The sequence below is a fragment of the Chiloscyllium plagiosum genome, chromosome 23, assembly GCF_004010195.1.
Source record: "Chiloscyllium plagiosum isolate BGI_BamShark_2017 chromosome 23, ASM401019v2, whole genome shotgun sequence".
In the NCBI taxonomy this organism is placed as follows: Eukaryota; Metazoa; Chordata; class Chondrichthyes; order Orectolobiformes; family Hemiscylliidae; genus Chiloscyllium; species Chiloscyllium plagiosum.
The window spans coordinates 37,898,218-37,921,302 of record NC_057732.1 but is presented as its reverse complement, the minus strand read 5'-3'; the positions used below and the strand labels follow the sequence as shown (position 1 = coordinate 37,921,302).

The 23,085-nt window shown below is 39.6% G+C and overlaps 1 protein-coding gene across 1 annotated transcript in view; it reads left to right on the top strand.

The window, feature by feature from the left end:
* The window catches only part of snd1 (staphylococcal nuclease and tudor domain containing 1), an 854,179-nt gene that overhangs the window by 774,358 nt on the left and 56,736 nt on the right, over window positions 1-23,085 (top strand). Inside the window, exons 21-22 of the mRNA XM_043713955.1 lie at window positions 1,076-1,189; window positions 8,345-8,548. Of these exons, the coding sequence (XP_043569890.1) occupies window positions 1,076-1,189; window positions 8,345-8,548 (318 nt within the window). The remainder of the gene's footprint in view (window positions 1-1,075; window positions 1,190-8,344; window positions 8,549-23,085) is intronic.

Genomic DNA, 23,085 nt, shown 5'->3' with positions numbered 1-23,085 from the left:
TTCATTGGCTACTTAAGAAAGTTGTTAATAGTCAACCACATTGATTGAAATTGGTTGCTGCATTTGACCTTTCTGCTCCTGGAGTCGAAGAATGAAACATAGTTTCCTCCTCTTTATTACTGCCTACTGCCCACTGACCCCTGACACAAGTGAGCTGTTGGTATGCAAAGAGTAGAATTTGGCTGTGTTGCTTTACACAGTTGAATGGCTTGCACACCTCACCTGCGCATGAACAATGGCTGACATTTTGGAGAGAAAATGCCTGTCAACTTTTAATCCAATAAGAAATACAGTTCTTTAGGAGAGTAAAAGAAGACTGAGGGAGGGGAGAGGTGCCAGTATTTCAGACATCAGCATTATGTGTGATTTGATCTTTAAAGTGCTTTACTACTTTTAGTCTTTAATAATCTTCTCTCATACGTCTTTAAAAACCTCCAGGCCTCATGTTTTGCTGTTCTGTGATCAGCACATTGTTACCACTTGTAATCTTAAAAATTGTCTAATACTTAAAATTCAAATACAAGTATCATTCTTCAAAACATTCCACTGCTTTTCCAGTCAGTCTTTCACTGACCATATTCTATAAAATTGAGTTCATCTGCTGTCTGATGATTCTTCACATTGCTTTTTGTTCTTTGCTAATCTACTTCGGTTCATGATATGGCAATGTCTAAATTTTAGAAGTTTTTGTCTTTGTGTTCAACGTTTTTGATGCTTTCACCTCTCTTTACACTTGTACCTCTGAGATATCTGCACACCAATACTGGTCTCTTGCATATTCAGATTTACTTCACTGCTCCATTAGTGGCTATACTTTCACGTGCCTTGGCAGTTTCCTTCACAAATCTCTCTCATTCTCTGTTTCTCTCCTACTTAAATCATGTCTTAAAGTTGTACCCCTTTGACTGAGCTTTTGGTCACTTATCCAATTATCTCCTCATGTGGTTCACTGTCAAATTTTATCTGCTGATGTTCCTGTAAAACCTGTAAATCAAAGGAACTATATAAATGCAGATTATTTTTGTCTTCACTATATGCCACAGCACAAACTGACTGTTTTTGTTCTTTCCCTTAGAAAGAGTGTGTGGCCTCCTCTCGTCTTGGTGTTCTGCCACCTGCCTTCAGCACACGAGTTCTACCTGCCCAGGCCACAGAGTATACCTTTGCATATATCCAGGTGCCACAAGATGTAAGTAAGATTACAACACATGAACCTTTTGAAAAGGAAATCTGCACATGGTTCAAAACTTTTCTGTTGGGTAGGTTTGTAATTGCTGTAACCCAGTAAACAAAGAGAGGGAATTGCACTCTAATGTTGTAGAGGTGTTTGTACTGACCTGATAGGGGAAGTAGGCCTGACAATGTTCTTCACTATTGTGAAGTAGTGAAATGTTTTTAATCCATGCCCCTAATGTTTCCCTCAGCACCAGTGACAAACCTCCTACCAAACAGTCTTTCATCTTTTGCTTTCTCAAGGTTTTATGAAAATCTTAAGAAAAGGAAATCAAAGAATCTGTGCCTCAAGATTCAATGTACTAATCCTAAAGTATTCCCATTGCCACTGTATTAAAATTGTAGTGACATTGCTGCAAGATGTATGGATTTGGTATATCCTAGCAATGTGATTTTAGGTGACAAGTCAACCTCTAGATATGGATACTTACATAAACCATGATTGACACTTCACTAGGGTTCTGTTCCACATCAGTGACACAGCGAGCATGTTGACATCTGCATTTAGAAAAATAGGATGTATTGATGAATAAGAACATCTTCTGCAAATGCCACCAGAATCCCTCATTCTCACCTGATAATGATTTCTGAATGTGAAAGTTTAAATTTAGGAAATTATTGAACAAACACAAAAGGCCATGTCTAGTTTATTCAAGTTGTGCAATGAGTCACCAGGGATGGATATTAATGGTATCAAATCTTCCAAGAGACAATTCAGTGTGTCACAGAAGCAGAAAAGGATTCAGGGTTGTGGTCGAAAAATGGGTAAAATTGAACGGAAAAAAGTAACGCGTTTACTTTGGTCAGGTCTTAAAAAGTGTATGTGTAACCTAGAAAGTGAACATCTGGATCATTTTTCAAGCAACCTAATCAGAGAATTGTTGCAGAGAAGAAAGAGGTTATTTGGCTCGTCGTGTTTTCTGAGCATTTGAATTTAGTGTCGATCAGATATCTTTTCTGATTTTCAATCTGTTTACAAATGGAAATAACTTTTTTCCTCTCACTTTCTCTATTCTATTCAGACCTGTGATGACTTCGAAAATTTCTGTCAAATCTCCTCTTAACATACTCGTCTCCAAGTAAAACAGTCCCAACTTCTCTTTGCTCATACCTGAAATCTCTCTTCCTTGGGGCCATTTTCATAAATGTCTTTTGCACTTTATCCTGTGCATTCCACATTCCCCTTCTGGTGTTCCCTCTCTCTTCCCCCTCTCTCTCTCCTCCCTTCTTTCCCCCATCTCTGGAGTAAAATACTTAGAGCCTGAAGAAAGCCAATTATTTTCTTTTACTGTTTGCTGTAAGCTGTTGCCTTCAGCCTGTAACAAAGAGACTTTGTTAGTTACTGTGTCAATCTTTCTGTGCCTCCTGCAAAAAATTCATAGACTTGGAGAAAGAGGTTTGACTCTTCTGAGTCAACCCACATTTTCCCATGTGATTATTAATTTTATTCTGAATAATTGCTTCTAGAAGTTTCCCCACCACCAAAGTTAAGCTGGCTGGTCTGTTATTGCTCAAATTATCTTTACATTTTTTGAATAAGGATATAATGTTTGTAATACAACAGTATTGACCCTACCACCGAATCCAGGGGAGATTGAAAGATTGTTGTCAGTGCCTCTGCAACTTCCACTCTCACTTATTTCAATATGTTTGGATGTATCTCATCTAATCCCGATGCTTTAACAATTTTTAAGTACCAATCGCTTGACCTGTACCTCCTCTTGATCAAATTTAAAATAACTGAGTTTCTTCCTGTATTACCACAGTCAGGGCAGCATCTGCCTTGTGGGTAAGAACAGATAAAAAGGGTTTTATTATTCACTTTAAAATGAGTATCGCCAGCTGGCCAGCACTTATTGCCCCTCATTTCTAGTTGCTCTTGAAAAAGTGGTGGTGAACTGTTGTCTTGAACTGCTGCAATCCACATGCTGTTGGTTGATTTAACTCATCAGCCATGCCATTTGCCTCCATGTTTAAAATGCCTTTTTCATCCCTAATTGTCCCTTATCCTTCTTTTATCACCTCTTTACAATTGATGCAGTTATACAATTCATTGGATTTCTCTTTATACTAACAGCCAGCCTTTTCTTGTGATTTCTATTTGCTTTCTCCTCCACTCTTATGAACCTTCCGTATTCAGTCCAGTTCATACTTGTTAGTGAAGCCTGTAATAAGCACATTTTTTCTTAGTTTCATCTCCTTTGTCATCTGGGAAGGCTCAGGATTCATTTGTCCTATCTCTCCCCCTTAAGGGAATATGTCTTGACTGTGCTTGAACCATCTCCTCTTTGAAGATAGCCCATTGTTCAGCTATTGTTATTTCCTGCTAACTTCTAATTCCCATCTATCCATCCTGGCTCTGCTTTTATCCCCTTTAAATCACCTGTCCACCAGTTGATTATTCTTAGTCCAGATTAACCAATGTTATTTTACCATCATCCTAAATCTTAAATTATAATGATCACTGTTATTTGATTCACTTGGTGCAACTTACTTCCAAACATGGAGTCGAGCTGGTTCCTTCTTTTTTATTGGACTGGGCATATACCCTGATTTCATACATATTACTTTCTCCTTACTCCAAATCCACTTGCTATTTTAGTATTGTCTGCCTCTCCCAGTATTTTGTGCACCCTGGTATTACTATTTAATATTTTCTCCTGGTTTCCACACTTCTGCTGTTAGCTTAAAACTTTCTCAACAGCAGTAACAAACACTCCACAAGAAATGTGGTCCCAGCTTTCTTCAGATATAACCTGTCCAGCTTGTACAGGTGCCATCTCCGGCAGAGATGCTTCCAGAAATCTGAAGCTGTTCTTCTGCACCATCTTTCCAGTCAGATATTCTTCTGCCTTAACTTCCTATTTCTGTAGTCACTTGCATGTGATACCAGGAGTAATCCACCACTTCAGAATTTATATTTTCTAACTTTTCTACCTAGCTCTCTAAATTTCAAATTTAGTATTAATGTGGACCATGGCCTCTAACTGTTTCACGCTCCCCCAAAATAATGCCCTGCAGGTCATTCTGTAACATCCTTGAGTCACAGTGACAATCACAAAAATGCCTGTTTGTTTCCCCAACTAAAAAAAAAGTCCCTATGAATATTGTCCTTCCACTCTTATTCCTCCTGTCGTGTACAGCTCGACCACTTGGCTCTGCTGCGCTTATCCAAGGAACATCGTTGTCACTAATATCCAGAACGGAAAGCTAGTTAGTGGGTAGGAACTCATAAGGACTTCTGCACTACCTCCCTGTTTTTCCTGTTTGCTCAGAAGTCACCAAATCACTATCTGTCTGCTTGCCCCTAACTTACAATGTAACCACTATCCTGAATATAATATCGACATCAGGAACAGGTTCCGAATCACAGTGTATGAAGGTGTTGATTGCATTTCAATCAACACCTTCATAATAGCCCAAGTTAAAGTCTGTTGCAGACTTATTGTAGATGATTTTGTTTTTTGTTCAACCATTGAGGTATAAAACCACATCTATGTCAGCCTCCATTGGAAATTCATTTGAGTGTTAAGTATCTTTGAATTATTTGAAAAAAACATGGGAATTTCCAAGTGTCTGGTCAACATTCTGCACTCAGCCAAAAACATTGTAATTAAATCATTCATCTGATCTGATGAGTGCAAAATGATTTCAGCCAATGGCATCACTTAACCCAATCAGTATAAACTATTTGAAGGCCCACAATTGACAGCATTACCAGTACATTTGTCCAAAAGCTGTTCTAAAGGATATGACTGGCACCTCTAGAATTTGAGTCCAATTCCAGCCCTGGATGCTACAGTATTAACCTTTTCCAGGTTCAGATTCCAAAGTATAATGAACTTTTTGCTCAATTTTTGTTGTGCATAAACTGACAACACAGCACATGGAAGCTAAACTGGCATTCTCTCAGATTCTGGCTGAATAAGGCTGATGTTAAGAGGTATCGATGGAATAAAGCAGGGGAGGATTTGTATAACATCTCTCTCTGTTCCTGAAATAAAAGCAAAGACTGTAAATTACTCTTAGTCTTTTAGTTTTCAGCATTCTTTTTCTTTTTACCTCAAATGCATGATACCTGATCTGGGAAATGATCCTGCAAGCCAAATCAGAGCAAACCTCACTCTTCAGCTTGTCACACTGTATCTACCCAGAGTGTTTGATGCTGACTGGTACTATGTGCCAAAATAGATCATGATTCCTCGAATCCATAAGTAGTTGCTGGAAGAGGCTATTGAATGGAACCAGAGACTAATGTGGGTTGTGCCCCACATTACTACTGCAGTAATGTGAGGTGGAGATGTGAGGTGCCTATGACATGAGCAAATATCACCTAAAGCAAAATGTATGTGTTTTAGATATGCCCAAAATGTTAAGCTGTCTTTTCTCTCTTATTGCCAATACTGATTGACCTTTACTTCCATAAGTGTTGTTCGAAATTAGATCCTGACAAGCATAAGGTTTGTAAGTGTCTAGATGATCAAAAGGAGGAGATAAATTTGACATTTTGTGTTTAGATGTGGTGTACAGAGATTAATTCGTGCACAGAGATTGCAGGCCAGGTAGAGTGCTTTGGATGCCATACTTGGAAGTGTGTGTGTTGAAACCATGTGTAAATATCAAGCTTCTAGCCACTGAAACATCATTGTCACTTCAACATGACACTTACCAACTCTCTTGCAGCATGTTCATTCAACCAAGAGTGTTCGGTTCCCTAGCAACCCTCAGTTCATTCCGTTAGCCTCTCGTTCTTTTATAATTTGTGAGCATGATTGTGTTCCCCTGAGGGAATTGTTAATTTATACATTTAAATTTCGTTCATATTGTAAATGGTTAAATAATCGATATATTTGGTTAAAGTCATTTTGGTCCCCGTTTCCTGATGGATTCCAGAAATTGAATTAAGTGCTACATCAAATTGTAGAAATATTTATAAACCATTGAATACAGAGTATCTTTATTCAACTTCTTCCCACGCATACCTGACACCTTGTAGTGTTGACAGGTAAAGACATTCTCACTGAGTAGGTGAATGCAGTCAACAGCTAAAAATATTTCTGTCACTATTTTAATGTATTGTTTCAAATTAAGGCACCTTCTCCCTCACTGGTTATGAAGAGCTATCTGAGTTTTACACCTGGTATCCTCCAGACCTTTCCTCCTGAAACATCTAATGTTTCTATCACTGCCTTTCTAATTATGACACCATGTCACAAAATTAGATGAATTTTCATTTACAAATCTGGATGTGCAAGGAATAATAATAGAGAACCTTCTCTTAATCCTTTATTTGAGGTGCACTGTGACACTGAAAAATAAACAAACCATTTGCATTTATCACACTTCTCAAGACAACTAGGTGTCTCAAAGAGTTACACAGCCAATGAAATGGTTTTACGTGTAATCACCATTGTGGCATAGAAAATAATGCAGCTGGAAATGTGTTGCTGGAAAAGCGCAGCAGGTCAGGCAGCATCCAGGGAACAGGAGAATCGACGTTTCGGGCATAAGCCCTTCTTCAGGAATGAAGAAGGGCTTATGCCCGAAACGTCGATTCTCCTGTTCCCTGGATGCTGCCTGACCTGCTGCGCTTTTCCAGCAACACATTTCCAGCTCTGATCTCCAGCATCTGCAGAACTCACTTTCTCCTAGAAAATAATGCAGCCAATTTGTGCACACAAAGATCCCATATACAACAATATGACAATGATCACACAATCTGGCTTTGAGGGACAAATATCAGCTTGGTAAAGTGATTATAGTCCCATCAGTTCATAGGACTGTTCTCTCATCAGAGAGGGATAACTGATGGCGGTTTAACCTGAGGATCACCACACCTCGGATAAAGGGAGAGGTTGAGAAGCAGATTTCTTTGTGGTAACCTCTGTCAGTGCAGGAATTTGTAGCATTTTGTCAGAGTCCAGAACTCACCCACCCTCCCACCTTTGCACTGCAGTATCACTTTTAACTTGTGTGCAAATCCTGGATTGGAACTTGAATATACAATCTTCTGACTGGTACTCAGGGGTGCCAGATTACTGTCAATTTGTCTTATCTTGAGTTACATTTATTCTGACACTGTTTCATTTGGCTTCTGGGTGATTTGGATCTGCAAGTTGGCTCCCACTACTTACTGTGCTGAATCTGGCTTCCTTATCCGGATAAGACTCAGATTTGAAAAAGACTAGGACGTTATATCTTCTGCCAAAATAAGCCAGTTGTAAAGGATGAATGCTAAGAGCCAACTCACTGTTGATCTCACAAACTCCATGTATAAAATGTACAAATGTATGAACAACTCTAGACTCTTTGATCCCCAAGTGGGTTGATGCATCTCTACTGTAAAAAAGCATTGCATTCAAAGACCATGAGATAAGAAAAGGCTTTTAAAGAAAAGGAGAGAGCCAGAAGGAAGAACACAAAACTGGGTGGTAATTTAGTATGCTTTGCTACGTTGTGCTGAGATGTTCCTAACTCTTAAAAATATTTCATTCTGTTTGGGTGTCCTGTGATACACTGATCTAATTACTATTTAGCCAGTTCAACTTTGCTCCAGTAATGTACCTCAGCACTAATCTCTGGAGGTCATGACTTATTGGAGTAATATGAACCACACAAAGTTGAACCCCTGGTTGAAATCTCATCCTCATACCATTAACAATGCAGTACTGCTTCAATGTTACATTCACACATGTTGAGGTTTTGAAATGCGACCTGAATGCACAATATTAGAAGTGTTACCAGCAGAGTCAGAATGACAGCTCAGACTTGATAAGTTGCTTTTTTGCATTGCCCTCCCTGAAAAGAATGTGGAAATGTGAAGCAGCACATCTTTCATGCCCAAGGTAGAAGTTAGTTCGATTTGGGAAGGAGGAGGGAAAGAAGATTTATGGGTTCCCAAAACCTCTGCTGGGAGGTTTGCACCAAGACCCATGAGACAGATGGGTTCACAAAATTCAGAGCCAGAGCTCTAGTTTCCACTTCAGAGTTGGGGATACCAACACTGAGCCAAAAACCTCACTCTTGATGAGTTTTTGTGATTGGTTATAATCTGTCAGTAATAAATAGTATTACTCAGTTACAGATCTGATCTTTTCCTTCTGTCCTATAGGAAGATGCTAAAGCTGATGTAATCGACAGTGTTGTCAGAGACATCCAGAACACCCAGTGCCTACTAAATGTTGAATTTGGAGGACCCAGCTGCTCATTTGTTACCCTGCAGTTTGCTGATTCAAAGGATGATGTTGGCCTTGGACTGGTCAAGGAGGGGCTTGTCATGGTGGATGTTCGCAAGGAAAAGCATTTGCAAAAAGTGGTGAGTACTCAATGGTTCCATCAACCTGGAGCAGTGATTGGTATAGTGATGGTTGATATTCTATTTCTGTAAGGATTGTTTATCCTTATGGGAAGCCCTTCCAATTGAAGAAAAGAGTACAGTAGCAATCATACCAAGAACTCCAGAAATTCAGGCCTCTGGGTCTAAGAGAGGAGGAAAATGACCATCTCTCGGCTTTTCATCTTGGGGGAGCAGTTTTGGATAGTTGACCTGAGAACAGGACCATATTAGCATAACGAAAACAGAAAATGCAAGAAAATGTTCAGTAGCTGAAGCAGAGAGAAAAATAATTGATATTTCAGCTTGATGACCTGTCTTGAGCTCTGTCTCATTCTCTCTCCAGCAGTTCAGAATTCAAGCCCTCAGCGTTACATCAGTTGGTTTCTGGTTTTGTTTCATATGTCTCAACCCTGCAGTACTTTGTTTTTGTTTTGCCCTGTTAGACTAATTATCATTTGCTCTGCAGCTGTAATGACCATCCTTCCTGATTTCAGCCCTATCCTCATTACTGATCTAAAGCCAAGTACAGTTTCTTAAGTATGTTGAGTATCAGCCATCCAATCAAAAAGTGAAACAAATTCAAATTCTTAGTTTGCAGTCTGACAAGTACCAGGAGAACAGTCAGCAGGTTGAGTGTATTATTTATAACTTACTTCAAAAATCTGGAGGAACTATAAGACATAGGAGCAGATGTAGGCTATTGAGCCCATCAAGTCTGCTCTGTCATTCAATAAGATCATGACTGATCTGATAATCTTCAACTCCACTTTCCTGCCTTTTTCCCATATTCGTTGATTCCTTTACTGTTGAAAAATCTGTCTATCTCTGCCTTGAATATATTTAATAAGACAGTCTTGACAGCCTTCTGCAATAAATAATTCCACAGATTCACTACCCTCTGAGAGAAGAAATTCTTCCTCATCTCTGTTTTAAATGTATTACCCTCTATCCTAGACTCTCCCACAAGGGGAAAGAATCTTCATGTCTACCCTGTCAAGTCCCCTAAGAATTTTGTATGTTTCAATAAGGTCACACCTCAATTATCTAAATTTCAGTGAATACAAACCCAACCTACTGAAACTCTCCTCAGAAGGCAGTTCTTCCATAACTTTCTCCAGGCTGGCTCCAATGCTTTCCATAGATAAGGGGCCCAAAACTGTTCACAGTATTCCAGCTATGGTCTGATTAGTACCTTGCATAATTTTAGCAAAAAATCTCTATTTTTATACTCCATTCCTTTTGAAATAAAGGACAACATTCCATTTGTCCTCTTTATGACCAGCTGAAATTGGATGCTCACATTTTGTTGTTCATGGATGAGGAGTCCTAAATCCATCTGTTCTCTAGCTTTCTGCTGTTCTCTATTTAAATAATATTCAACTCCTCTCCTGTCCATGTGCATAACCTCACATTTCCCCACATTATATTCCATTGCCAAGTTTTTGCCCACTCAACTTGTCTATGTCTCTCTGCAGACTCTGTATCATCATCATCAATTACCTTCCCACCTATTTTTCCTTCATCCACAAACGTGGTGACAGTACATTCCTTTACTGATTCAAGTTTCCCCATGGGGAGACTGGTTAGTAAGGTTACATCTCCCGGAATATAGGGAGAACTAGCCATTTGGATACAGAACTGGCTCAAAGGTCAAAGACAGAGGGTGGTGATGGAGGGTGGTTTTTCAGACTGGAGGCCTGTGACCAGTGGAGTGCCACAAGGATCAGTGCTGGGTCCTCTACTACTTGTCATTTACAAAAATGATTTGGATGTGAGCATAAGAGGTATAGTTAGTAAGTTTGCAGATGACACCAAAATTGGAGGTGTAGTGGACAGCAAAGAAGGTTACCTCAGATTACAACAGGATCTTGATCAGATGGGCCAATGGATGAGAAGTGGCAGATGGAGTTTAATTCAGATGAATGCGAGGTGCTGCAGTTTGGGAAAGCAAATCTTAGCAGGACTTATACACTTAATGGTAAGGTCCTAGGGAGTGTTGCTGAACAAAGAGACCTTGAAGTGCAGGTTCATAGCTCCTTGAAAGTGGAGTCGCAGGTAGATAGGATAGTGAAGAAGGCATTTGGTATGCTTTCCTTTATTGGTCAGAGTATTGAATACAGGAGTTGGAAGGTCATGTTGCGGATGTACAGGACATTGGTTAGGCCACTGTTGAAATAATTCTGGTCTCCTTCCTATTGGAAAGATATTGTGAAGCTTGAAAGAGTTCAGAAAAGATTTACAAGGATGTTGCCAGGGTTGGAGGATTTGAGCTATAGGGAGAGGCTGAACAGGCCGGGGCTGTTTTCCCTGGAGTGTCGGAGGCTGAGGGGTGACCTTATAGAGGTTTACAAAATTATGAGGGGCATGGATAGGATAAATAGGCAAAGTCTTTTCCCTGGGGTCAGGGAGTTCAGAACTAGAGGGCATAGGTTTAGGGTGAGAGGGGAAAGATATAAAAGAGACCTAAGGGGCAACTTTTTCACACAGAGGGTGGTATGTGCATGGAATGAGCTGCCAGACGAAGTGGTGGAGGCTGGTACAATTGCAATATTTAAAAGGCATTTGGAAGGGTATATGAATAGGAAGGGTTTGGAGGGATATGGGCCGGGTGCTGGCAGGTGGGACTAGATTGGGTTGGGATATCTGGTCGGCATAGACTGGGTGGACCGAAAGGTCTGTTTCCGTACAGTACATCCCTAAATCATTAACTGTGGCCTCACACTGATCCCTGTGGCACTCCATTAGTTACAGATTGCCATCCTGTAATTGTTCACAATATCGTACAGTGTCTTCTATTAGTTAGCCAATCCTCCATCCATGCTGATATACTACTACTAGCGTGGGCTGTTATCTTATTAAGTAACCTAACACGTGGTGCCTTATTAAATGCGGTCATGTCTTGTGCAAATCCAATTATATTACATCTACTGCTGCCTCTATCCTGCTTGTTATTTACTCAAAGAATTTATAGTAAATTTGTCAAACATGATTTCTCCTTCATGACGCCATGCTAATTGTGTTTGATAATATTTGCTCTGCTACTAAATCCTTTATGATAGATTCTAACATTTTCCCAATAGAGATAGTAAGCTAACTGGCCTCTCGTTCCCAGTTTTCTGTCTCCTTCCCCTTTTAACTTCCCCTTTTAACTTGCCAGTTTTCTAATTGTTTGGGGCTTTACCAGAATCTGCGGATTCTTAGAAGATTACTACCAGTACATCTACTATCTCTACAGCTGCTTCCTTCAGTATTCGAGGATGCATCCTGTCAGGTCCAGAGTCTTCAGTCTTTAACTCCATTAATTTCCCTTGTACTTCTCCTCTGGTGGTAATTATTGTGTTTATTTCCTCTCCTCCTTTTGCCTTTTGATTATTTAGTAATTTTGAAATGCCATTAATGTTTTCTAATTTATTCAACTCCTCTGCCATTTCCTGGTTCCCTATTATTTTTTCAGTCTCATTCTCCGAGGGGGCTTTTTTGTATATTTAATGAAGCTTATGTTATTTGCCTTGATATATTACTTGTAGATTTACCCTCAGAGTTAATGTTCTCCTTCATTATTTGTCTTGTTATCTTTTTTTAAAATATTCCCAATCCTCTGATTTACCACAAATCTTTGCCACGTATTTTTTTTCTTCAATTTGACGCTCCCCTTATCTTACCTGGTTAACTGTGGTTGGTTTATACACAACCTTGATTCTTCTCCCTCACTGGAATACATCTTTGCTGCGAGCCATGAACTATTTTCTTAAAAATCTGCCGTTTTTCTTCAACTTTCTTCACTGCTAAACTCATTTTACAGTTCACTCCTGCCAGGCCTGCCCTCATTCCTTCATAATTTATCCCTATTTAGCTTAGCACATATGATTCCAACAGAGGTTCTTCCCTTTCAAACTGAATGCTACAATCTACCATATTATTGTCACTGTTTTCTAGCTGAAGGGAATACAATGGTCATAATGAATGAAAAAAACAAATGCATGCCAGCTAATATGAGGAGAATATGTAGTGGAGGTGTGGGGACCCTTCCACATCAACCCTGCATAACTCCATGGGAGGAAGGCCTGCAAATGGTACTGCCAATCGAGAGCCTTAAGTGGGTAATGAATGCCCAGTTAAAGAATTCAACCCTCTGCTGCTGGAATGAACTCAGCAGCAGGCAGAGGATTCATGCTATGTGTGGTCAAACCCTGACTTGTTTGCTTTCTGTTCCCAAGGATGAGATTGGGGTTGGGTTTATGAGGATGCATCATTCAAAAGCACTCAGTGCCTGATTGAGGGACCAAGGATTGAGGAGAGAATGCCTGCTGAGAACCACTGCCTTGCCCTTGCTGCCAAATCCATTGTTATTTCACCATGTGCAATCCTTCCCTCAATCACTCATCTGTGGCCTTGGTCCTGAACTTCAGCAGCTGTTACTCGCCAGTAGCCACTGGCTATTCAAAGAACCAGAAGTAGTTCTTTGGCCAGGATCTCTGTTCCCAGGGAAGGCCCACTCGTAGTCTGTCAAATACCTGATTCATTTGTAGTACTAAATTCTGGGTATCTACAGAATCACAGAAATATTGGAGCACTGAAGTCAAGCCCATCAAATGAGCATTATTATCTAACACCAACCTCTTGCTTTTCCCCATACACTTGCATTATTTGTTATTTCATTATTTTCTATTATTGTTTTATTATTTTATAGCATTATTCCTATCCAAATAATAATAAGAAGCGATGAGGGTAGCTTACCTGCTGTCCATCTGATGGTGAAGCACCTTGTCACCAGCACAAGATTCCACCCAACAATCTTCATCTCTTACATTACTGTACTCTTTAAATTTGTTGGGTGGTAGCATGAAATCAGTTTTACCCAAGAATATAGTTACAGACTGATTCAGATTATGTCTCGGATTGTGCATTGTAACTTCTTAAAACTGGAGCAGTGGAGTGCATAAGGGAATAGAGCTAATTTGACAGCTGTTTTATAGAAGTTATACAGGCTCAATGAACTACAAATATGATTCTTTGACTTTCATTATTGTATCTAAACATTGGAGAGATTACAGAGTTTTACCAAAATAGTACTAAGGATTGAGAGATCTGAAAATCTTGCATTGATCCTTAGAGTACAGAAAGGGGCAATTTAATGAGATTGTTCAAATTTATAATCATATTGTGGCCACTTGGGAGAGGAACAGTGCTGCAGGATCCTGTCCCCACAAAAGGCCCAGCCTCCAGTCATTATCCCTGCCTTCTGGGTCCTGCCTCTCTGAGCTCATCTAGTTTGAGACCCACCTCCTGTTCACTTAAATGTATTCCCATTAAACTTCTGATTACCTAATTTAGCCTCTGGGCCCCATGTTAGCTAATGTTCCTAATGACTTTTTCTTTTCAAGTTTGTTGGTGATGATTGAGTACTGTTGAAAAACTATCATAATGCTTATTGTTGCGGGCAACAGCAAATAAGGGCACCCCTGTAATACAGAGAGTAGAATTGATACTGAATTTACTGAAACATTTATCGTGTAGAATTCCAGTTGATGAGATTGGATCTGTGTGGTCATCGGGTGTTCTCCCATTGTTGTACTCAAAGCACCATTATAAAAGTTGAGGTTATCTTTGCTAAGATTATCTTTGGTGACAGTTGAAGTAACCTGTTCAAAGGTAGATGAATAACCTTCAAAAGGCATTTATCATCTACAGACACACGAATCTTAAATCAGTGTGGACAGTACTTCAACAAATAATTAGTACCAATTAAAAACTCTCTTTGAAGTAATAATTTAGTTTGTCCATGAATGTCATATTGACACAAAGACAGGAAATTCCCTGGTTCAGACTATGTTGTGGGTAACCCCTTTCCAGCCAAGCCTGGCAGTAAAGTTGCTGCTGGTAGCCGTATTATCCCTGAGCCCAGGAGGAGGAATAGTATTCATTGTCCCTGCTTGCATTGGCTTTTCACTTACCCTTATATAAAAAAAAGGGGGAATTTGTGCGATGTCTGGTAAAGGCAGTGGTACACCGATTTGAATAGTTCCTTCAAACATTCTACCTCATCTTGAAGAATGGCTACATGATGAGGAACTGAGGAGATCTTTATGCCAGCATGGGTCACTGCCATCAAGAGAAAAAGAAAAAATCACTAACTAAACTAAGCTTTGGTTTAAGTTGGAACAAAATTGTTCTTCAAATATTGTGAATTACAATATCTGTGCTGTTTGCATTCAAAGGTTTGTCAGTGAGTTTCTACATGAAATATCTACTCAAATATTTACATTGTAAATACTGACAAAATGAATGACACTCTTCAGATGATGATTAATGAATGCAAAATACATTAATGGATTTTTTTTAATATCCTTAACTTGCAAAACAGTCCATCACAAGTTGGGACGAGTGGCTAGTTGCATTTTAGTTACTAATTAACAGAATATTCATATATTAATGGTGAGCCAGCATTTTTCCCTTCTTTGCAATGGGTGAATAGTAAAGATTTTTTTGTTTTTAAGCCCATTTGTCTGCGAAAATGTGGAAATTAGTAATTTGAGGTTAGTTTCTAAGTAAAACATGAACTATGATTTTTGAAGATCTACAACCTAGTTGACAATTATCAGGATGGTTCTTGAACATTCTTCTTGAAATGTGAGAAATGTTGGAAAATTAGGATTTATTGCTCATTGTTATTAAGGAGGCAATGCTGTAGCAATATTGCAACTGATGTGATGGAATTGCTCCTACAATAAGAAGAACATTTTTGATCCAGCAACAGCGAACAAATCGGAATATCTACAACTTTGTGTAAATAAAACTTGGAGTTGATAGTTTGTGAACCCGATGTCCTTGACTTTCCAATTAATGGTCATCAGCTTTGGTAGAATGGCAAAGATGTCTTCACAATTTTCTGCTGGTATTGTATAGATAGTATGTCCTGAATACTGGATTTGGAAATGGGTGTATGTTTGATACAGTGGATGAACTGCTGATCTTGTGGAATTTGACATATAGTGTTAAGGTTCTCAACTGTTGCAGCTATATTTACATAGGCAATCTGACAGTGAAGTGTATCGCCTTATCCTGAGAGGGGTTTGGGAAATCAGGAGGTAAATCATTTGTTGGATACCCAGCCGCTGATTTATTTACGATGTTAATATAGATTGTCCAGTTGAGCTTTTGTTAATAATGAATCCCAGGATGTTGATACTGAAGAACTTGACAACATTAATGTCATTCAATGTCATGAGGTAGTGACATTTTTCAAACATGAATATTATTTGCCACTTCTCAGCCCAAGCCTGAATATTTTGTTATATGTCAACATAGTCTTTATTATTGTTTTTCAAACAGGATTAAGGCAGGAATCATGCAGGTGTTTAAGTGCACGTTTTTCACGTTGATCATTACTACTAATAGTTTTGTGAAATAAACATCCAAGGAGTACACGCAATTTGAAAATATTTTAAAATGATTTAACTTCTATTGCTGTTGCAAAAGACTTATACAATTATTGGTATGGCCCTGGGTAGTGTTGTAGAATGGAAAGACCTAGAGTTTAGGTACATAGTTCTTCAAAATTTGCATCACTGGTAGACAGGGTGGTTAACAAGGTGCTAAGCACACTTGCCTTCATTGCTTAGACTTTTGTTGGAATGTCATGTTGAGGTTGTACAGGATGATGGTGAGACCTCTTCTGGAGTACTGTGTGCAGTTCTGGTCGCCCTGTTATAGGAAGGATATTATTAAAGTGGAGAAAAGATTTACCATAATGTTGCCATCAATAGGGGTTTGAGATATAAAAATAGACTAGAAAGGCTGGAACTTTTTTCACTGGAGCAGAGGAGGTTGAGGGGGTGACCTTACCAAGATTCATAAAAAGTCATAGATAAGGTGAATGACAAGGGTCTTTTCCCTGAATAGGGTGAGTTCAAAACTAAGGGGTGTATTCTTAAGGTAAGAGGAGAAAGATTTTAAAAGAATTTGAGAGGCAACGTTTTTTACAAAGAGTTTTTTGTGTGTAAAATGAACTGCAGGAGAAAGTGAGGGATGCATGAACAGTTACAGCTTTTAAAAGCCATTTGGCTTTTGTTCGTGAATACAAAAGGTTTGGAGGGATATGGGCCAAGGATAGGGTGGGCAGAAGGAACTTTTTCCCTAGGTGGTGGGGTTTTAAGGTTAGAGGCAGGAGGTTTAGTGGGGATGTGAGGGAATTGTTTTCCACCAATAGGGTGGTTAGAATCTGGAACTCTCTGCCTGTAAAGATGGTAGAGGCAGAAATCCTCCTGAAACTTTTAAGAAGTATTTAGATGTATACTTGTGATGCCAAGGCATACAAAACTATGGGTCAAGAGCTAGAAAATGTGATTACAATAATTGGTTGTTGTTTTTGACCATTACAGACTCATAGAACATAGAAGACAGTACAGGCCCTTCGGCCCTCGATGTTGTGCTGGCGTTTTATCTTGCTCGAAGATCAGACTAACTTACATACCCTTCATTATACTAATTTCCATGTGTCTATCCAAGAGTCACTTAAATGTCCCTAATGTATCTGACACTACTACCACTACTGGCAGTGCATTCCACGCACCCATCACACTCTGAGTAAAGACCCTACTTCTGACATCTCCCCTAAACCTTCCTCCAATTACCTTAAAATTGTGACCCCTCGTGATAGACATTTCCGCATTGGGAATAAGGCTCTGGCTATCCACTGTATTTATGCCTCTCAACATCTTGTGTACCTCTATCAAGTCACCTCTCACTTTTTCGCTCCAATGAGAAAAGCCCTCGCTCCCTCGACCTTTCTTCATAAGATATGCCCTCCAGTCCAGACAGCATCCTGGTAAATTTCCTCTGTATCCTCTCGAAAGCTTCCACATCTTTCCTATGATGAGGTGACCAGAACTGAACACAGTATTCCAAGTGTAGTCTAACTAGGACTCTATAGAGCTGCAGCATAACCTTGCGGCTCTTAAACTCAATGCCTCTGCTAGTGAAAGCTAACATAAAATTAGCCTTCTTAACATCTATATCAACCTGGGTGGTAACTTTGAGGGATCGATGGACATGGACCCCAAAGATCCCTCTATTCCTCCACACTACCAAGAATCCTGTCTTTAACCCTGTATTCTGCATTCAAATTCGATCTTCCAAAGTGAATCACTTCACACTTTTCCAAGTTGAACGCCATCTGCCACTCATCAGCCCAGTTCTGCATCCTGTCGATGTCTCATTGCAACTTACAACAGTCCTCCACACTGCACGATTCCACCTATCTTCGTGTCATCGGCAAACTTTCCAACCCACCCCTCCACTTCCTCATCCAAGTCATTTATAAAAATCACAAAGAGCAGCGGTCCCAGAACCGATCCCTGCAGAACTCGACTGGTCACCGAATTCCAGACTGAATGCTTTCCATCTACCATCACCCTCCATTCTCTATGGGCCAGCCAATTCTGTATTCAGACAGACAGGTTTCCATGTATCCCATGCCTCCTTACTTTCTGAATGAGCCTGCCATGGGGAACCTTATCAAACATCTTGCTAAAATCCATTTACACTGCATCCACTGCTCTACCTTCATCAATGTGTTTTGTCACATCTTCAAAGAATTCTATAAGGCTTGTGAGGCATGACCTGCCCCTCCCAAAGCTATGCTGACTATCTCTAATCAAACCATGGTTTTCCAAGTAATCATAAATCCTGTCTTTCAGAATCCTCTCTAATACTTTGTCCACCACAGATGCAAGACTGACTGGTCTGTAATTCCCAGAGTTATCCCTATTCCCATTCTTGAACGGGAATAATATTTGCCACCCTCCAATCATCCGGCACTACTCCAGTGGACAGTGAGGATGCAAAGATTATCACCAAAAGCACAATAATCTCTTCCCTCACTTCCTGTAGTAATCTACAGTATATCCCGTCTGGTCCAGGGGATTTGTCTATATTTATGTATTTCAAATTTTTCAGCACATCCTCCTTCCTAACATCAGCTTGTTCTAGGATATCAGTCTGTTTCTCGTTGTCCTAAGAAATGTCAAGGTCTCTCTCCATAGTGAATATTGAAGCAAAGTATTCATTAAGGACCTCCCCACCTTCTCCGACTCCAAGTACAAGTTCTCTCCACTATTCCTGATCGGCCCTACCCTCACTCTGGCCATCCTGTTCTCCTCAAATAAATGAAGAACACCTTAGGGTTTTCCTTAATCCTACCTGCGAAAGCTTTCTCATGCCCCCTTCTTCCTCTCCTAAGTCCATTCTTCAGTTCCTTCCTGGCTATCTTGTAACCTCTAAAGCCCTGTCTGATCCTTGCCTCCTCAACCTTAAGTAAGCTTCCTTCTTCCTCGAGACTAGATGTTCCACATCCCTTGTCACCGAAGGTTCTTTCAACCTACCATTCCTTCCTTGCCTCAGTGGGACAAACCTATTCAGTACTCACAGCAAGTGCTTCCAAAACAACCTCCACATTTCTGTTGTGCATTTTCCTGAGAACATCTGTTCCCCATTTAGGTGCCCCAGTTCCTGCTTAATAGCGTTGTAATTCCCCCTCCCCCAATTCCCATACCATCTGCTCCTATCCCTCTCCATGAGTATAGTAAAGGTCATGGAGTTGTGATCATTATCACCGAAATGCTCTCCAACCGAGAGATCTGACACCTGATCTGTTTCGCTGCCAAGCACCAAATCCAATATGGCCTCCCCTTTAGTCAGCCTATCTACATATTGCATCAGAAACCCTTCCTGGACAAACCTGACAAAAATAACTCCATCCAAACTATTTGAAGTAAGTAGGTTCCAATCAATGTTAGGGAAGTTAAAGTCACCCTTGACAACAACCCTGTTTACTTCTACATATTTCCAAAATCTACCTCCCAATCTGCTCCTCCGTGTCTCTGTTACTATTGGGGTACCTGTGCTGTAGATCTCAATGACTTCATAAAGGAGACCAAAGACAAACCAAGACATGTTAAATCTTTAGAGGTCTTTGAAGACAGGGAAGTGGATAACAATGCCAAGTGATTTTACAAGAATCCAAAATGACATGGTGTAAGGCCTGAAATATCAGCAAATCTTTGGTACACTCACATTAATCATAAAGTTGTCAGTTCAAATTTCCTGATGGTATGAAACAAATAATTTGGCTGATCCCTCCTTGCAAGGCTAAGGGAGTACTCATTGACTCAGGTGTACTCCTTTAGTTTAGATGTTAAAGCAAGCTTTTACATCTGTCAAACAGATGGGAAAGATTTGATTGGAAGAGTTGGTGTTCTTTTCCTTGACCTGGCTAACGTTCATCCCTCAACAAAAGCCAAATCATCCGATCAATTGTCCACTTGTTGTTATGGAGATGTTGTGTGCAAAACCAGCAGCTACATTTCTTTTCAGGGCAATGATGGTTGCGATTCTGAAATTAATCTGTTGGATTGATGTTTTTCGAGTGTGTTCTCTCCAAAGATAAAATTCTCTGTTCTATCTAAATATATTGTCAACTGTTAAGATGGAATATTCAATTAATACAGAATGGAGAATATAGGCAAAGCATAGGCCAGGAGGACATTACACAAATGGGAAGGAATTGTTTGTCCATGAATTCAAAACTAGGAAGAGGATTTCAACCACTTTTGGAAACCCGAGAAAACTCTTAAAATCGCATACAATGCCCAGCTCCAGTGCCTGTGACTATGAACGTGAGGTAATATAATTGATTGGGTTTCTCTTGCAGAGAGCCAGCCCAGATGCAATAGCGTTGATATCTTCATTCTGTGCTACAACTGATCTATCATTCTGTGATTCTAGAATAACTGCCTGTAAAGTAACTATGGTACTTTCCAGGGTTGAACAGCCAGCCAGTGCCTTCTGTTGAGGGTCCCATGTGAAGAATAGCCAACTAGCTGGGTATTGAAGAGCTGGAAAGAAAATAGTAAGCAGTAGGTGGTTAGAAATGCCTCTAAATTTGAACAAATGGTTAACTATAATCAAGGCTTAGAAGAATCTAAAGTGAAGCACCAATTATAGTTTATTACAGTACAAAGGATAAGATAGTATTTTGGAATGTTATCAATTACAATTATAAGAAGAAATATATTTTTCCCATTATTGTTATTGCACTAGCACAACACTCATTGAATATTTAATTACAACAAGAAATAATTAGTTAAGGTTGAAATGAGATGTATGCCTATCGTTTGGAATATGAGCTCTGCAAACGCTAATTAAATGGTTTTATTAGTACAAATGCAGTAGCTCAGCAGGAATCACCCCTCCTCACAGAGTCAAGATATGATATATTCTACTTTCAATGATCCATTTCCGGTGCAGTATTTTCAGTTCAATTTACATATATCATTTTCATTTTTTGTATTGAATTTATTTATTGATGCTGAACCTCATAATCAACCCTAACAAACCTCTGCTTGTCACACGGTCTCGGGAAGCTTTGGCTGCTATTTACAGATTTATAACTCTGGTCTGTCTGGCTTTCTTCTCTCTCGCTTCCCTGTTCTTCTCCCTGCTATTACTTTACAGTGATATAAATCATCTGCTCTGCGGTAAAAACACTCCCGATTGCTGCCATATTTCACCCCATAATAAGAGTTCTTTCACAGTTTTATGTTATCGAGGCAGTAGAGATTACAGCATAGTAATGTCAGCCAGGTCTCTCTGCAATCAATCTGCTTTATGAGTCTCTGCCAGGGTTTTCAAATAAATAATGTACTTTGCAAGTCACAACTACCACTGATTATTCTGAATCCAGCACACTTTAGGCAATCATGCAAAAAAAAACTATCTACAATGATATCTTTACTCATGTATGGAGTGACAATTTGTGATAGACTACCTTTAGACATTCTCGTTGGACATCTCTAGATCCTCTAAAATCAGGAAAAAGATATATCCGTGTTCTGCAGAGCTGAGGTGATTTCAGTAAGGGCAGAGGCATTGGACCCAGGCACAAAACAAACAAAAAGATCTCTGAGTTTGTCTGCGATGTGGCCTATGGTTTAAGGGGCACAAATGGATTGGGGACTTTGTCCTTTTTTTTGGGCTACACAAAGACATCATCACTATGTTCTCCCCAAAAATGGCAGTTTGATGCATCTGAGTGGTCTGCAAGATCACTTGAGAGGTCCTTTAAGAATCAACCACTTGGATTTGTGTCTGGAGTCGCATGTAGGCAAAACCAGATAAGGATGGCAGATTTTCTTTCCTAAGGAAGGATGTTATTGAATCTAGATGGAGCTTCACAACATCAATTCCCTTTATCACCATTAGACTAGCTTTTAGTTTCAAATTTATTAATTGAATATAAATTTCACCAACTGCTATGTCCCGAGAGTACTGCATCTCTGAATTACTAGTCCAGTAACATTACCACCACAGTACCACCAGAATGTACATACAGTTAGTTGCTGGAATAGTCAAAACATAACTAAGGCACAAATGAGGGCTTAAGCACCAGAGACAGGGATAAAGTAGAGTAATGTTAAAGTGGTGGAAATAGAAAGTTTTAGAAATGGTGTGGATAGGGTTGGATCTCATTTTGGGGTAAAATATGGCATCAAGATTACAAACAATATGGTTCAGTCTCAGACTGTTGCCAGGGAAAGGAATAGAATTGAGATCCAGGCAATAGAGCTTGGGGTAGGAACCCGATCTATAGATTCAGGATTCACAGTATTTATTTGGAGGAAATTTCTGCTCATTTACTTTTGGATATTGAATAAGTAATTAGATACCTCCGTACTAGTGGAGAAATTGCAAGATGCAGGGATGAAGTAGACCTGGGTGTTCGGTGTCCATGTAAAAAGTAACAGTGCGTTTGGATAAAGTTGCAGCACAAAAATGAGAAATAGGAGGTACCAATGATAGAGCCTTTGGTTACACCAGAGGTAAAAGTATTCCAGAAGGAGAGGCCATTGCATGTGATAATCTGGAAAGAATTATATAAATGAGAATAGATAAAGATGACAGTGAAGAGGGAATGGAGAAGGATAGTATTGATGGTTACAGGTAGGTCTAAAAGAATGAGGAGGGAGAGTTCACTTTTGTCTCTCAGGAATTAATTTATGACTCAGATAAAAGATATTTTGATTCTGCGATAGAAACCTCATTGCAGAAATGTTAACGTGGAGCTCTGGGAAAAATGAACTCATGTATAGGAGGTGATAATACATTAAGGGCCTTTGAGGAGTAAGGAGAGGTTGAAGATTGCTTGCATGGGATAAGGAGCTTTTTTCAGGAGGGGGAATGAACACAGATTTAAAGGAGGGGAAAATTACACTTTAAAAAGTCATGGTCATACAGCATGGAAATAGGCCCTTTGGTCAAACCAGTCCACACCAACCATTTCCCAAACTAGACTAGTCCCACCTGGCTGCACATGCTCTATTTCCACTAAACCTTTCCTATTCATGTACCTATTCCAAGTAGCTTTTAAATGTTTTAACTGTGCCTGCATTTATCATTCCTCTGACAGTTCATTCCACATACAAACCACCCTTTATGTAAAAAAGTTGCCCCTAACGTCC